Source organism: Rhineura floridana, chromosome 15, assembly GCF_030035675.1.
Source record: "Rhineura floridana isolate rRhiFlo1 chromosome 15, rRhiFlo1.hap2, whole genome shotgun sequence".
Classification (NCBI taxonomy): Eukaryota; Metazoa; Chordata; class Lepidosauria; order Squamata; family Rhineuridae; genus Rhineura; species Rhineura floridana.
In genome coordinates, this window is record NC_084494.1 from 14422515 (window position 1) to 14438542 (window position 16028).

The following is a 16028-nucleotide window of genomic DNA, read 5'->3' on the forward strand; positions in this document are numbered from 1 at the left end:
CTTTGTATGGTTTTTTAAATTGTATATTTGTTTTTAATGTTCAGTGTTTTAAATTTTTGTAAACCGCCCAGAGAGCTTTGGCTATGGGGCAGTATATAAATGTAATTCATTTACCAGGTGATATTTTCAGACAGTGGCATGAATGCAAGTTCAGGGATGCATGAGTGTGTATTTATTTGATGTAACTCTGTCACACACAGACACACACTTTCAAGTCACTCATAGGTGCTTTCTCATTATTAATGTTCCTGACTGAGGCCGAGCACATACCTTGCTGGCAGTAGCATAATAACTACTGTTACCCTTGCAGCTATGTTTGGCATGCACAAGGTACCAAGCTCAATCCCTTCAGTTTTCAATCTCCAGTTTTAAAAGCAGCAGGTGACAATGATGGGAAAGATCCTGGAGAGGTTCTGTCACAATATTAGGCTAGGTAGACAAATAGTCTGATGTGGTATAAGGCAGCTTCCTATGACATTTGAAAGATGGCAATTGCATGAGCCTTAGAGGTTGACAATTCAGAAATGGGAAGTGAGCTCATCCCCAACCGTATAATTTGCCATGCTTTGACCATTATCAGCAGTGGTGTTCAAAAATCCACCTTGAAGCAACTCCCACACCACTGCAGGTAATGTGCACATTAGACCTGAGAGAATGGGTTTCACGTGCATGGCAGACCTATAGCTGGCAGGTATCATGAGATGATTGATTTACGTTAGCAGCTTCACTTGCTTAGGGAATCTGGTGACAACTGTAACTCTCAAGTGATAATTTTGTAACGACAATACACCATGTGGACCTTACTTGGGACTGAAGTTTGAACTCAAAGAGAAATCTTTCTCCTCTCGGTTGCCACTCTGTTGTGACTTCTTGATATACTTCCCACCTCTTACATCCTATATGGTTGCAGTTTCTGAGGACTACGTCTCTGTGTTGAGTCCTCTATAGGTAGCAGATCATGAGAGTTGTCTCAGTTCTGTTGATGTGGACTCTCCGTTGCAAGCCAATGTGGCGAAGTAGTGACTAGACTATTGGACTATGATTGAGTTCAAAGTGCCACCCAACCACAAAGCTCATGGGGTGACCTTGGACCACTTTCTGTCTTTCACCTTAAACTACCTCACAGGATTGTTTTGAGGATAAAATGGTGATGGAGGAGGGAATAATAGTCTGCCCCAACCTGAGCGAGCATCTTGAAGTAACAGAAATATAAAAAGTAAATACCCAGATGCAAACCATGTCAAGCCACTAATGTTGTCACTTTTCAACTGGGGAAGGTTCTTTATTATTTTTCCTGCTATATTTATAGACTAATAACAGATGAAAGCAATTCACAGTTAAAACAATTCTAGCCTATTCAAATCTAAAAATAAATCCAGAGACCAACAGGCAAAAAGCCAGCCAAATCATAGCAACAGCAGGACAATTAAAATATACCATCAGAATAAACAAAAACAGCAGCAAAAATAGTTTGCTTAATCTAATTGCTGGTGCCACAGTGGTTGTATTCAACTAGCTTTTACTTAGAGTAGACACACTGAAATTATTTGACATGACTATGGCCCATAGGCCATAGGTGTGAAAATTGGAGGGAGAACTATAAGTAATTTAAGATATGCAGATGATACCATACTACTAGCAGAAACCAGTAATGATTTGAAACGAATGCTGTTGAAAGTTAAAGAGGAAAGCACAAAAGCAGGACTACAGCTGAACATCAAGAAGACTAAAGTAATGACAACAGAAGATTTATGTAACTTTAAAGTTGACAATGAGGACATTGAACTTGTCAAGGATTATCAGTACCATCAATACAGTGAAAAAAGTGGATAAGAGAAAAATCAACTCATTTGAAATGTGATGTTGGAGGAGAGCTTTGCAGATATCATCGACCACGAAAAAGACAAATAATTGGGTGCTGGAACAAATTAAACCAGAGCTATCATTTACAGGGCTATGCCAAGCTATCTGATGTTTCAAGCAGAAATCTGAATGATGTTCCTTTCTCACCCATTAACATGAGGCACAGTTCAGTGTGACACATAGTTCAGCAAGAAATTCACAGCAAGCCATGTTCTTGGGTAAGCTTATGTTTCAGTGGTGCTTGCACTTCCTGGTGGATTGTGTCCCTCATGAGTAAGATCTGCCATGCTTAAATGACCTTCACTTTGTCTCTGTCTCTTTTTGCTCAGTGTTTCCAACCCTTCCTTTACTATATTTTTAAAAGGTGTCCCTTTCCTTCCTCAAAGGTTTCATTATTCCGTTCCTGAAATATGTACACTGGATTTGTACCTCTATTCTCATTCCAAATGCACTTTAGTGTAATTGGTCACCATCTAAACATTTGACCTGAAATACAGTTTGTGGAGACTGGTGTGACTCAAAATCCATTATTCATAATAGATCAGATCTTGAATGTTGTCCTGGACAATCCATATCCTGTTACCTGGGGTGCCACTGCTAAAGATAGCATTCATTAAGTCTGTAATATTTGCATTATGTAAACAAGACAATTTTCTGGAATATACATGTGTCTTTATGTGAATGCTACCTTACTTATTAGGATGTGTGGACATAGAAATGAGCGACACTGATGTACACATAGTAGTGGGGCATGATAGTTAAATATTAGATTAATATGCTGTTAGACTCTTGTAAAGAAAGAAAGCTAATTGGCTTTAAATGCCTGTCCTCATTCATGTTTAGAGACTACACGTGTTAAACTGTTTCAGCAGCAGGTTAAAAGATTCTGTGCAAAATGACATTTTTTTCCTAAATATGACATATGGCAGATGGTCTCTGGTCAGGAAAGATTAAAATTAAACATTGTATCTCTTGCAGAGCATCTCTCTGAGCCTCTGTGTGTAGAAAAAGAGAGAAACGTAAACAGTTTTGTACCTTAGATCTGAAATATACTTCTGTATTAACCATATAAAACAATGTGATCGTTGTGTGTGTGCATATATGCGTGTTGGTAGCAGTACAGTTGTCCTTGCGCTTGTGACGCCCTTCCCTGGCTCTCCCTGTCAGGTTCCTACCTGCTCGTGGCTACTGCCTGTCACTAGGCACCACCAGGGACTCCACCAGTCCGGACTGTCCTTTTTTATGGTTTCTCTCTCCGCTCTAGCATAGACCTCACCAGATCCCCCTGCTAGGCAGCACCACCAGTCACGTCCTATAACCAGTATCCCCAGAGACTCTGCCTGAGTCTCTCTCAATCAGGTTACCTCTGTGACAGCGTGCTTAAGCTGTCCCCAACCCCCTTGTATCACTGCAGATAACTCATAACTCAGGGTTGCTCTAGATACTTATGAATGTTATAATCTCCTCTTCACCGCTGCCATCATTTGTTACTGTTTCCCTTCAGCCTTGGTCATTACCTTATCCTCCCTTCTGGTCTGTGAAACCCCAGCCAAGGATCAGGCCTTTGGTAAACCAAATATAGTTTTTATTAAATAACAGAGATAACAAGATTACTTTTCTAATGGTACTTAAGCATATGGTTTGATCTATTTCTGTGATACTTGACTTATCATGAACTAGAACTCCCACTCTCTCTTTCTCCACACGCTCCTGACATCCACCTCCAAACACCACCAAACACTTCTCAAACAACCCAGCAACGTCCACCCAGATTCACCACAGATTCTCCACCCAGATTCAACTGTCATTCTTCCATTTATACTCCCAGCCATTCAAACACTCAGCCAACCATCCAGCATTCTACTGCTCATTTACTCCCCCCTACTCTTTCATTCCACTTACCATGTATCTTCTATACAAACAGCACTTACCATATATACATTAATACAGGAACATCACAGCGCTCACCTAGCCCAAAGTAATGTGATGGTGTGCATTGAACAGACAAGGGTGATAAACAATGAAGATGAGGTTTCTCTATCCTATCCTTCTGAATGCTCTTGTGTGCACCACCAAACAGATGGGTGGCACTCGCAGTACTGTTTTAGTGGGGGAATCTATCCCCTTCCATTTTCATTTACTATGTGCATAGCCCATATTGACACACAAGGTTCTGTGGATTTGGGACATTGGTGTTTGGTCTTTGTATATGAGAATAGTGTGAATGTAACATTGTATTTCATGGGTAGGGGACCCATGACACCAGATGTTGCTGGACTGCAGCTCTCGAGTAAAGGCCAAGCTGTGCATGACCATGATAGACCTGTGTTTTTAAATGTGGGACTCTAGAGCAGGGTAGAGTGAGGTGGTGTATGTGATTTTAAACCATGAAATGCTCATGTGAGTCTGGGGTGCTGAATTATACTGTCCTTCCCTTCCTTCCATCCCCTGAAGAATGTTCCCCCAGCCAAGCTTCAGTACCAGAAGTGAGCCAGGCTGGGAGAAAAGTGACTGGAGGGAGAGACTACAACAACTTTCAGGGGATGGAAATGGCAGGCGCATGAGGAAGGGTGCTCATCACCCTGCCTCTGTATCCTTTTTCCAATTCAAATTGCTTCTCCCATCCCACCAGCATGTGGCTTAGGTCTGCCAGAGTCATGTATAATTTAACCCTGAAACACTGCACAACAATGGATGCCAGTAGAAAAAAGATGAGCCTTGGTGGCCTTTCTAAAAGGAAAAGCCCAATGCCAAAGCTTTGAGCATTCAATAGACAGATGAAACTACCTCTGTTCTTTTTTAAAATGGATAACGTAAGAAGCAACTGCTGTTCTTTATCCTAGGCTGGAGCAAGATATTAAGAAGTTAAAGGCTGACCTGCAGGCCAGCAGGCAGATTGAACAAGAGCTGCGTAGTCAGATTGGTTCTCTGACCAGCACAGAGCGGGGGATTCGGTCTGAAATTGGACAGCTTCGACAAGAAAATGAGCTGCTTCAAAATAAGTAAGTTTAGCTCTCGCCTCACAATATGTTGAGCCTTTTTCCTCCCTGCTGCTTTTTGTACTTGTGATCTGATTTTTTAAAGTGGATTTTTAATATCCCAAGGCCAAGTCTAGTCAAAGATTATATCTCTTGAGCTCCATTCATTATTTAAGTTGGAAGAGATTTAAGATTTAAAAGTCCTTGACTATGACTGGATCATGACCTAAGTTTTGCTCACTGCCATTTGTTATAGGTGAGAAGGCAACATACAGATTTTAAAAGTAACAGCCTAGTTTCATTGGCAGCCTTCTCTGTGCACTCGTGAAGAGGAGTGAAATATTTTATTGGTCTTTCAATGCCAAGAATGCTTCAGAAATTAATAACTGTTTCCCATTGATCTTTATAAATGCTATATGATCATATGGAGAGTGGCATTTATCTCTTTTGTAAAGAGGCATTTAATCTAAACAGTTTAAGGTCATGCTTAACAGAAGAGTTATTCAGACTTCAGCTTTACTGTAGCGCTGATTTCCTTTTCTAATAAAAAGTGATGCAAATACTCTCTGCCCCCCAAATATCTCCTAAAATCCATTGAATTCTAACCCACATTGGTAATTCATAGGAATTTAGGCATTTGTATACAAATTCTTCTTAAGACAAAAAGTAGTTCTCCTTTGACTTGTGGTGACTGGGTGTTACCCTCTTCCACTAAAATCTAGAGAACAGAGTCCATTTCCCTGGAAGGGCAAGCTGGGTGCTTAAAGGTAGTTAAAGAAGCAGCACTTAGGGAACCGTACTTTTTTCCCCTTATGCTTAAGAAAGCAGTAGAGATAGTGTTCCTTTTTCTCCTCTTTCAGACTACATAATGCTGTACAAATGAAACAAAAAGATAAACAGACGATTGGCCAATTGGAGAAAAAGCTGAAAGCAGAGCAAGAGGCACGGACCTTTGTAGAAAAGCAGTTGATGGAAGAAAAAAAAAGGAAGAAGTTGGAAGAAGCAACTGCTGCACGGGCTGTTGCATTTGCTGCTGCTACCAGGTACTAGGCTTCGTCTCTCGTAATGCTAGGACTGGGGAGGTTCCAAGGAAGCTGAATGTTGGAAGATTCAGGACAGACAAAAGAAAGCACTTCTTCATGCAGCGCATAGTTAAACTATGGAATTCGCTTCCACAGGAGGCAGTGATGGCCACCAACGTGGATGACTTTAAAAGAGGATTAGACAAATTCATGGAGGAGAAAGGCTATGTTCTGCCTCCACTGTTGGAGGCAGTATGGCACTGAATGCCAGTTGCTGGGAATCGCAAGTGAGGAAGAGTGGTGTTGCACTAAGATTCTGCTTTTGGACTTCCCATAGGCATCTGGTTGTCCACCGAGAACAGGATGCTAGACTTAAATGGGCTGTTGGCCTGAGCAGGGCTCTTCTTATGTGCTCCATCTCCAACCTTGGGCTAGTTTGTAAATTCAATAGATTCAAATGGCAAGACTGTAGAATGGTTACTAATTTATTAACGTTTCAGTAGCTGTGTTTTAGAAAAGAAACAAGCGCCACTCTTCCTCTATCCCAGTGGTTCCCAAACTTTTTTTCCCCGTGGACCTCTTGAAAATTGCTGATGGTCTTGGTGGACTGCTTAATGCTTTTTCTGCCTGTTGTAGCACTGGCAGTGAGCTGTGCTAGATGCTGTATCATTTTTAACTGTATTTTTACAGACACACCGTGGACCACCTGAATGAAGCTCACAGACCACTGGTGGTCCACAGACCACAGTTTGGGAACCTCTGCTCTATCCAACTGATACTTTTATTATTTGGGATATGACTTGTGATGAAACTAACATCTTTGAGTTTGGGAGAAGCATATGTATGATTATTCATGTGTAGAACAGAGATGATTTCTATTATTCCTTGGAATGACATGTTCCTCTGAAGGTGTTCTTTCATTCACTGTTTATAATGATTTTGCAACTCCTTTTGGAATCGAATGAATTACATGATATACTAAGATCTTTTGTGGTGTTCCATACTATTAATTTGTGTACAATTTAATTTTTTGTGTTTTTAGATGTCTATTAGGAAAAAAGTGTAAAAATAACTTTCCCGGTCTGTAGTGTTTCAGGTTGCAGGTTGGGATCACATGTTTATATTCTCCCTCCCAAAATTCCTAACTATAGAAAAATACCATGTTGGAGGAAGACTAGGCTGACCCCTTCTTCCGTGTAGAAGACTTAGCACAGCCTTTCCCAACCAGTGTGTCTCCAGATGTTGCTGGACCACAACTCCCATCAGCCTGAGCCAGCAGGAGGGTGGGCTAGAAGATCTTTAAATTCCCTTCCAGCTCTGTGGTTCTATGCAGGGAGTGTATGTTTTGCTGATGATTCTGCTGAGCCTATAAATGGGCTCATTGTTGCTCCTTCTGTTGTTAATAACTAAAATCATGAATCAATGGAGTGCGGCTGTTTGAATTCAAATATATCCATTGCCAAAGTTTTTAAGCACTGTGGCATAGTGTGACTTAATGCTGAGTGAAATGTGACTAAAAAACCACCTGCACACTTCAGGTTTTTTTCTTTTTGCAGTGCTTTCTTTCAAAGTGCTTAGGAAACCCTGGGAGGGAAAAGTCAAGGGTCTAGGAGCAGGGATGTGGAATCTGTGGCCTCCCTAGATGTTTCTGGGCTCCAGCTTCCATCAGCCCCAGCCAGCTTAGTTAGTGGTTGGGAATTATGGGACCTGTAGTCCAACAGCAGCAGCACCTGAGGAGCCACAGGTACCCCATCTCTGTTCTAAGATAAAGAAAACTGCATGAAGAAGTGGCTCCCTCCTTCAGAGAGCAGGTGCTGATTTCCTGTGAGCAGATGCTCACATGAGGTATAAAAATAAGAAAATAAATAAATGTAACAACATCCTTCCCAGTTTGCAAGACTAAAATCACACTTTTTAGTGGCACACACTGATCGTCTCTCTCCCCCCCACCCCCGGTTCTTGTTTTGTTTGGCAGAGGGGAATGCACTGAAACTTTACGAAATCGCATCAGAGACTTGGAGACAGAGTGCAAGAAGTTAACAATTGACATAAAGCTGAAAGAAGATCAGATACGAGATCTAGAAATGAAAGTTCAGGTAATGAGAGCACGTCACAACTTTTCATGCTTTCATCCCTCATTGATGACACTAGAAATTCTAGGCAGATGGTCCGAACGTGACCAAATTTGGACCCTCCAGAATGCTTATCAAGACTTTCAGTGTGAGAGGAGTGTGTACAGAGTTGTGCTTCCTTCTGTTATCCTAAACATACCTGGCTTAACCTAAAAGCTTTTTTTTTCTTTGCCATGCCTCCCTCTTTCCTTGAGGGAAAGTTGCCTACTTACACTCTGACAAACATTATTGAAGGACTTTTCACACATTATGTCAGGGTTGGCAAACCTTTGGCTCTTCAGCTGTTAAAGGCTCCAACTCTTATCAATCTCAGCCAGCATGAGCAATGGTTAGGGACGATGGGAGATGGTAATCCAGCAACAGATGGCAGGCCGCAGCTTTTCCACCCCTGCATGACATGCACCTGTTTGCCACCAGATGTATACCGGATGGAAGCTGTAGCCATGGCTCCCTGGCAAATATCCCTGAAAGATAAATTTATTTTGAAAATATGTTTGTCGTATAGATGTGCTACATTTTTAGGTATATGTTAATGAGAATAATGTTACAATGGAGGTGGATGATAGGTGGAGGGGTTTTTTTACAAGTGGAACTAGCAACAAAATGGTTTGCATGTGTGTTGGGGTTGTACCAGCCTTCCAGAATCGCGTCATGTAGAGTTTGGCCCTTTGAAACAGCACACCTACCTGGGCCCATGGATGGTGGCAACAATTATGTGAGGGGATGAGGAAGAGTGAGATGTATCTCCTGCCCTTACAGGATAATAAACTTGTTTGATACTGCAACAAGTTTGATAATGTATTTTAAAGTGTTAGGTACCTCGGGGTTCTGCAGGAAAGAAAAGGCAGAGTATAATATTTTATATAAACTATTTCCGGTTTTGGAGCCCTCCTAGCGGAAGGGGGGGAAATTTTATTTATTGATTGATTTGTTTGTTTGTTTATTTATTTATATCCTGCCTTTTGGCCAAAGGTCCACAAGGCAGCTTACAAAAACCACATTTAAAACAATGAGGGAGAGAGAGCAGCATTTGCAGGGGAGAGTCAGTGGACAAGGAAAGAGTTAATCACTTGCCCTCCATAAAGTGTAGTTCCACCCTGAAACAGTCCTTAAACTATGGAGTTCAATAGTATAATGGTGTTGCTCGATTGTTTAAATAAAACCCACAAGATTTGATGAGAGCTTTTAAGAAAAGTTGATTCTAAATAGAAACACACGTTTTTAAAAACTGGGGAAAAAGTAGATTTAAGTTCTACATTTGTTTCTGAAACTGTTAATGCCCCCCCCCTTGTAGATGTGTGATTTTGCATTGAAACTTGTCTGTGTGTTCTTCTTCTGCTGGTGCTCCGTAGAAGGCCCACATAATCAAACTGGCTAGAGAAAAGTACTGTAAGCTGTGAAATGTGCAAAGGAATATTTTCATCATAATTAAAAGCTTCTCATTTCTGCCTTAAAACAAAAAACAGATTGATTTTTGAGTTGACAGATATATTAAGTAAAGCTCTTTTTTATTGGAGTTCTCAAGTGCATCCAACTCTGGAGGCTAAAACAGTTTGAGCACCCCACCCTTAAAATTAAGCCTGGACAAGCTGAGTAGATAAATGAACTTGTCCAAAAAAAACCCCTTAAGCAAACATTTAATCTGTGGAGAGAGAGACAGTTAGATAACATTTCCCCCCATTTATCAGGAAGTTGGAGTTTGAGGTTTCCTCAAACACTAACGCTGCATCCTTGTGTTCTCTTTGCTGATGGTGCCCCACCTATTTTTCCAGTCCTGATTTACCACTTCCTTGCTGTGGGCAGAGCCCACAACACAGTAGAAGGGGATATATTTTTCATGGAGGAAGTTCCAGGTTCAATCCCTGGTATTCCAGCATGTGCTTTCAGGTAGCAGAGCTAAGAGAGACCTATTGCCTGAGACTTTTGAGAGGCGCTGCCATTCGTAGTTTTCTCCATAGGCGGAGGCAGCATGCTCCCAGTTGCTGGAAACTGAAGGAGGGTAGAGTGCTCTTTGCATTCAGGTCCTGCTTGCGGGTTTCACATAGGCATCTGGTTGGCCACTGTGAAAACAGGGTACCGGAGAGGATGGCCCATTGGCCTGACCCAGGAGGCTCTTTTTAGGTTCTTATAGTAGACATCACTGGACTAATCGCGTGGTCGTTATAAAGCAGTTTCATATGTGGATAACCCCTGGAGATGAGGTCCAGGTGGGACAACAGGCTCAGACCAGAGGTGAGGAACATTTTTCAGCCACATTCTCTTCTAGACAACCTTACAGCGGCCACTTGCCAGTGGTGGGTGGGCCCAGAGACAAAAGTGGGTAGAACAATTAATGCAAATGCTGCTTTTGTGCAGTGGGCTAGTTTCTACACACTCACACACACACACTTGCATGCCCCTCTCTATCCTCCATCCAGAGGATTACCAGACATTACCAGAGGTGAAGGACGCATTCTAGCCGGGCAAAATCACTCGACGAGGGGGTGAAGGAGTGCCAGTAGTAGCCAGTAACAGAGGGAGTGTGGCCTAGGGGGAGTCCTGAGGCCAGATAGAGAGAATTGGAGGGTTGTATTCAGACCCATGGCCTAATGTTCCCCACCCCCCGGCTTAGACTATGGGTGGCCAACCCATGACTGTGGAAGTTTGTGGCACATCTTGATAGGATTAGAATCTTACTGTTTCATCTGGGACAATCTCTTTTCCAGCCTGGAGTATAATCTTCTTGCATTTAATGTATGACTTGTAGAATACATGCCCAAAAGATTGGCCACCACTGACTCATGTCAGTTTCTGCCATTGCTCAACCTGCTCTGCAGAAAAGGCTATGGTAAAGTCTTCCATTGTCACTCTCATTCTACCACAGGCAAAATGGTTGTGGGGATCAGACATGGGTGATACACTGCACTTGCTTAAACATTAGGGTAGCCATATGGGAATAGGGTATAGAGTGACTTCCTTTGTAAACATCAAATTGGGTGTGGATGGGCCAGCCCCACAGTTTGCCTTGACATAAATCTATACTTTGAGTAGGTGCGTTGACTAACATCAATTCATTAATTAGAATGAGCCTGGTCTGAGATGAATACAGCCTACCACACTTTTTCATTTCTTCTCTCAGGTTTTATGGAGTTGCTAGATAAGCTTCCCTTACATGAGCATAATAGTTCTTTGAGGGCTTTACAGAATCAAAATTCAGAGGTGTTTATCTCAGAGTTATCATGAGCTAAGAACCTATGTCTAAGCAATTCAGGAGGAAAAGTCATGGCAGCAGGATCTAAGCCAAGGACAGGGAACCTATACTCCCATCAGCAATGGCCAGCATGATGGAAGTTCTAGTCCAACCACTGGTGTAAATTTTGAAGAGTAGGAGCCCATCTTAATGGCTCCCTGCAGCCACATCCTCAAGAAGAGTCCCACACACACACACACATAAATAAATAAGATGGGTTTTGGGGTTCAGAATGGAACCTGAGAAACATGGGAACATGTCTGCCTAATCAGCAACAGACCAGAAGAGCCCCCACACCAGGCTGCCATTGTATTCTGCGATGGGTATATTGATTGTTTATTTATTTATTAATTTTATTATACTTGTATACGGCCCCATTGCTGAAGCTCTCTGGGCGGTTTACAGTAACTAAAAACATTAAAACAAATACAATTTAAAATAGATCTTATAAAAACAATTTAAAAATTTAAACAGTATAAAACACATGCTAAAACGCCTGGGAGAAGAGGAAAGTCTTGACCTGGCGCCGAAAAGATAACAGTGTTGGCGCCAGGCGCACCTTCTTTATTCTTGATATTAAATGGGCCATAAGAATACATTGCTATCTATTCTGAGCTCTTGAGAAGGGTGGGTGAAGAAAATGGTATAACTACACCTGAACATGTCTATTTCCAAGGTGCTGCTGCTGCATATCTTACCTTAATGTTGAAACATTGGTGTCTGAGCATGTATATTTTACATGTATACATATGTCTGAGCATGTATATTTGCATTTGAGGGCCAAGGAGATGACCAAGTTGTCCTAAACCCAGCATGCTACAGATTTGCTCCCAATTTTCGCACCCACCCCATTCCCCAGCCACAGCCTTCAATCCCCAGGACGCATTTTTGTTTTTTCCTTTGTATCTCAGTATAAAGACCCTGTTTGTAACAGCCCTGCTTTAATTACTCTCAAAGGAACTGCGGAAATACAAAGAGAATGAAAAGGATACAGAGGTGTTAATGTCAGCCCTTTCAGCCATGCAGGATAAGACTCAGCACCTAGAGAACAGCTTGAGTGCGGAGACCAGGATCAAGTTGGACCTGTTCTCTGCTTTAGGAGATGCAAAAAGACAGCTTGAGATAGCTCAAGGTAAGTGGGATTGTTCATGCTGCTGGGGAGAGCAACAGAAAATAAGGCAGTACCTTCTAGTGTCCCGGGAGGTACCTCAGGCAGGGTCCAAGGATAGCCTGCACTTGCTATTTGTTTTTTAACCCCCCTGCTGTGTTTTCTTTCAAAGCCTCCTCCACAGCCCCACCCCCTTATCATTCAGGGCCAGCCTTTCCAGGAGCATTGGGAAGGGTTGACCAGAAAAGCCCCAATGCACACACTGAGTTTTGCTCTTAGCCATTTTGATTTTGGCCCTTGACAATTGAAACTACCTTTGTTATGTTATGTTATGATATGATATATGTTTTGATACGATATGATATGTTTTGATATGTTATATGTTATGGTTTATTTCTAGGCTACCTTTTGGCCAAAAAGGCCCCCAAGGTGGCTTACACACAGATAGATAAACACAAAAACAAAATACAAATACAAACAATACAATTTACAAAACTTCAAGCCAACAAAATCCTAGCATTTCTAAAAAGCAACAGCAGCCAAACTCCCAAAGCATTCATCTTCCTGGTAAAGGACAGTCCCCAGAAAAATGTCACTAAGAGCAGGGGTGAGGGGGCAAGGCAGATGGACAAGCTTGCCCCTTGATGGTCCCGGCACAGTCTCACCCCTTTGAAATTGTTCCTGTTGGGAATGTATGGGAAAGCCTCCTTCCCTGCCCCCCCCCAATAAATTTAACCAGTATTAGTAAAACACACACACTCCCGACAAACATCTTTGTCTTGTTGGACCTATCTGAGATTCCTCAGAGGTTTTTGCTTGAGGAGGAACCCCCAGTGTCACAGTGAATTTTGCTTTAGGCAAATTTTCAGCAGCTCCTTAAAGCTGCTGTAGGATCCAAATCTTAACCAGCAGTAGTTTAGTTCAGTTAGGTTTCCTGATGCTTTGAACATCCAACAATAATTCTGAAAGTCTCAGTGGAGGCAGGGTAAAAAGAGTATATATGACTGGTTGAGGGATGTGAGAGTAATTGCTCTGGCCCTCCTGAATAGCAGTGAGTTGATCAGACAGCCCTAATCCAACGCAGCATCCTCCATGCCAAATAAAACAACAGTGTTTTGTTTTCCAGAGAATGGAAGCAAACTGTGCTAGAAAACGTATGGTTAAATTTTATTGGATCTATGAGTGCAACTCCAAGTGCAGGCACCGCAAAAATGTAATATAGTAGGAAATTAATAGCCCAGGCACAGCTGGAATTCTTCATTTTGTATACTCTGTCCAGGAAAGCAAAATGCTGAGGGAAGTAGGAAAAGAAAATAATAAATGGAATTTTGCTTCAATAGTTTTAATTCGTGCTTCTCACTCCTTGGCTGTTACTAAATTTTCTGTCCTTGGGGAAATAACCTTGTAATGCAGGCCTCTATAAAAATGCAATACAATTATCTTGTAGGAAGTTCTAAGTAGAGCTATAAATACAAGTTTTCATCCCAAAGTTTTGAGGAAATCCAGCAGGTGTGTTTACCCCAGAGAGACCTCATACAGTATCTTTCTTTGCTATTTGCAGTGATTCTGCTTCTCATTCCTTCCTGTGCTCCTGCTTTGGAGCCATTTTTGTTTGTCCAGGTTTTTTTGTTCCCCGAGTGGCCCCAGCCAATCAGGGATCATGGAGGGAATGTGATTTCATGGGGCCGCATTTCCAGTCAGATTTGGCTATGTGACATAGCTGCTAAGGGCAGACCAAGTCCATCCTTTGCCCTCAGTTTAAAAGGGGTGTGGGTGGGAGAATATCCTGTTTGACCCATTCCTGTTGTAATGTGCTGTGATGGTTTCATCGCAGTATGGCAGCATGAGGAGCACTGGCCTTGGCAGCAAGGACATGGCGAAACCAAGTATTTTCTCTACCCAGAAAATACTACTGAAAAGACCAGTGCAAAAACATTTGCCAAACTGAGCTCCTTCCTGTTCCTTGCCAGTTCTTCTTGTGATTTGTTGTGGGCTGTAAACTTCCACTTCAGCCAGCAGAGGGTGCACTAAATTAAGAAAAGAACTGTGTTCCCTGACAGGTAGCAACAGTTCAAGCAAACATTTTGATGGAAAATCCTGTTCAAGATAATGTCCATTAGGGCAACTTTGCCAAATCATCCTTGCCAGCATTACAAAGTTATTGCCCCCTCTCCCCCACCAAATAAGCACTGAGGGAAAGAAGGCAGGTGTATAACTTCTACTCAGAATCAGAATGGCTTTGCAAAGATGCATGAGCAAGCAGCAAAACTTGGAAGTAGAAAAAGCAAGAGTTTCCAGGATTTAAAGAAAACTGAGCAAATATTGAAGTATGTTATGAACAGCGTCTTAGTCAAGACATGCTTGTTTTCTTTCTACAAATAGAAAAAAGGAAAGAAATTATTATTTTGGTGCACTAATTGAATTCTCACAGTGGAAATGTCAGTATGTTTTCTGAAATAATATTACCGTGTTTTTGATACTTTATAGATCATAAATCTAACTTGTGCTGTTGTGGGGAAGTTGTGCCCCCTCCCAATGTTAATTTCTGAAGGTCTTGCTAGATAAGTCTGCCACCTGAAATATAGAGGGCGACATACCAAATACTGCAAGGTCCAAATGCAAGGCCTGTTGTCAGGCGGTAGCTGTGGCCAACCTGGCCCATTGGAGACATTCCAGATCCTTTCCCTGGGTGGTTTAGTTGGTTGGTTGGTTTGTCTCAGAGAAATACAACACGCAAGCCCATACATGGGTATTTGGAATGTTTTTTAGTGATACTTGCTTGTTTCTGCACACTTTTTTCCTTAATGAACTTTGACCTGTGTTGCAGTAAAACTTTACAGTACTTTTTATAGACTTATTTCATAAAAATAGTGATCTTCAGTTGTAGGCAACATACTTTTCTGTCAGGATCCCCTACCATAGGGGTTCCCATACTGTGATCTTTGGATCATCAATGACCTGCAAACTTCATTCAGCAGCATGTCTCTGGATTTGTGCTTAAGAACAGGAGATGGCAATTCATCACATTCAATATTCATATTTATTTGTATTTGTATTTTTGTTGCTTTTATTTCTTACACTTTTATTGTATTGCAGTTTGAATTCTATGGAATTCAAATTGTAATACAACAATACAATATTTAAGAAATAAAAGAAACAATAAATAACAATTGAAAAACATACAGCACCTAATACAGCGGTTTGCAATTTCTACAATAGACAGAAAAATCATTAAGTAGTCTGCCAAGATCCTCTGCAATTTTCAAGTGGTCAGGGTGCTGGGGGAACCACTGTCCTACTATTTTAAAACAAACTAAAACATCAGATCTTGAAACTACAAATGTTCTCATATGGAGAATCAGAAGGATTTTTGGACCCAAGAGTTTTTTACTGGGCTGGTTCAGACCATAGTTTAGCATTAAAATAACATGTCTAGCCTTTCCCATACTCCATCACCCAGGGCTCATGCTTCCTCCTCCTTCTATGCAGCTATGAGGAAGTGTTTAGAAGCTTTTGCTTCCATTTTACATTAACTGCAGTTTACCATGTTGTCTGAATCTGAAAAAAACCTGTGGTTCATTTTGACTATAGTTAATAGAAGCAAACCAGCTTCAAACTATAGTTTATGAAGCTGCCTTGTCCTCACTAACCATATTTAAAATTAACAGTGTGTCCAGGTTCACATTGGATGCCTGC

At 41.6% G+C, this 16028-nt stretch overlaps 1 protein-coding gene across 1 annotated transcript in view; it reads left to right on the forward strand.

Annotated features, from left to right (window-relative positions):
• The window catches only part of MACO1 (macoilin 1), an 83837-nt gene that overhangs the window by 65900 nt on the left and 1909 nt on the right, over positions 1-16028 (forward strand). Inside the window, exons 7-10 of the mRNA XM_061597337.1 lie at positions 4707-4865; positions 5702-5884; positions 7839-7959; positions 12182-12356. Coding sequence (XP_061453321.1) covers positions 4707-4865; positions 5702-5884; positions 7839-7959; positions 12182-12356 — 638 coding nt within the window. The remainder of the gene's footprint in view (positions 1-4706; positions 4866-5701; positions 5885-7838; positions 7960-12181; positions 12357-16028) is intronic.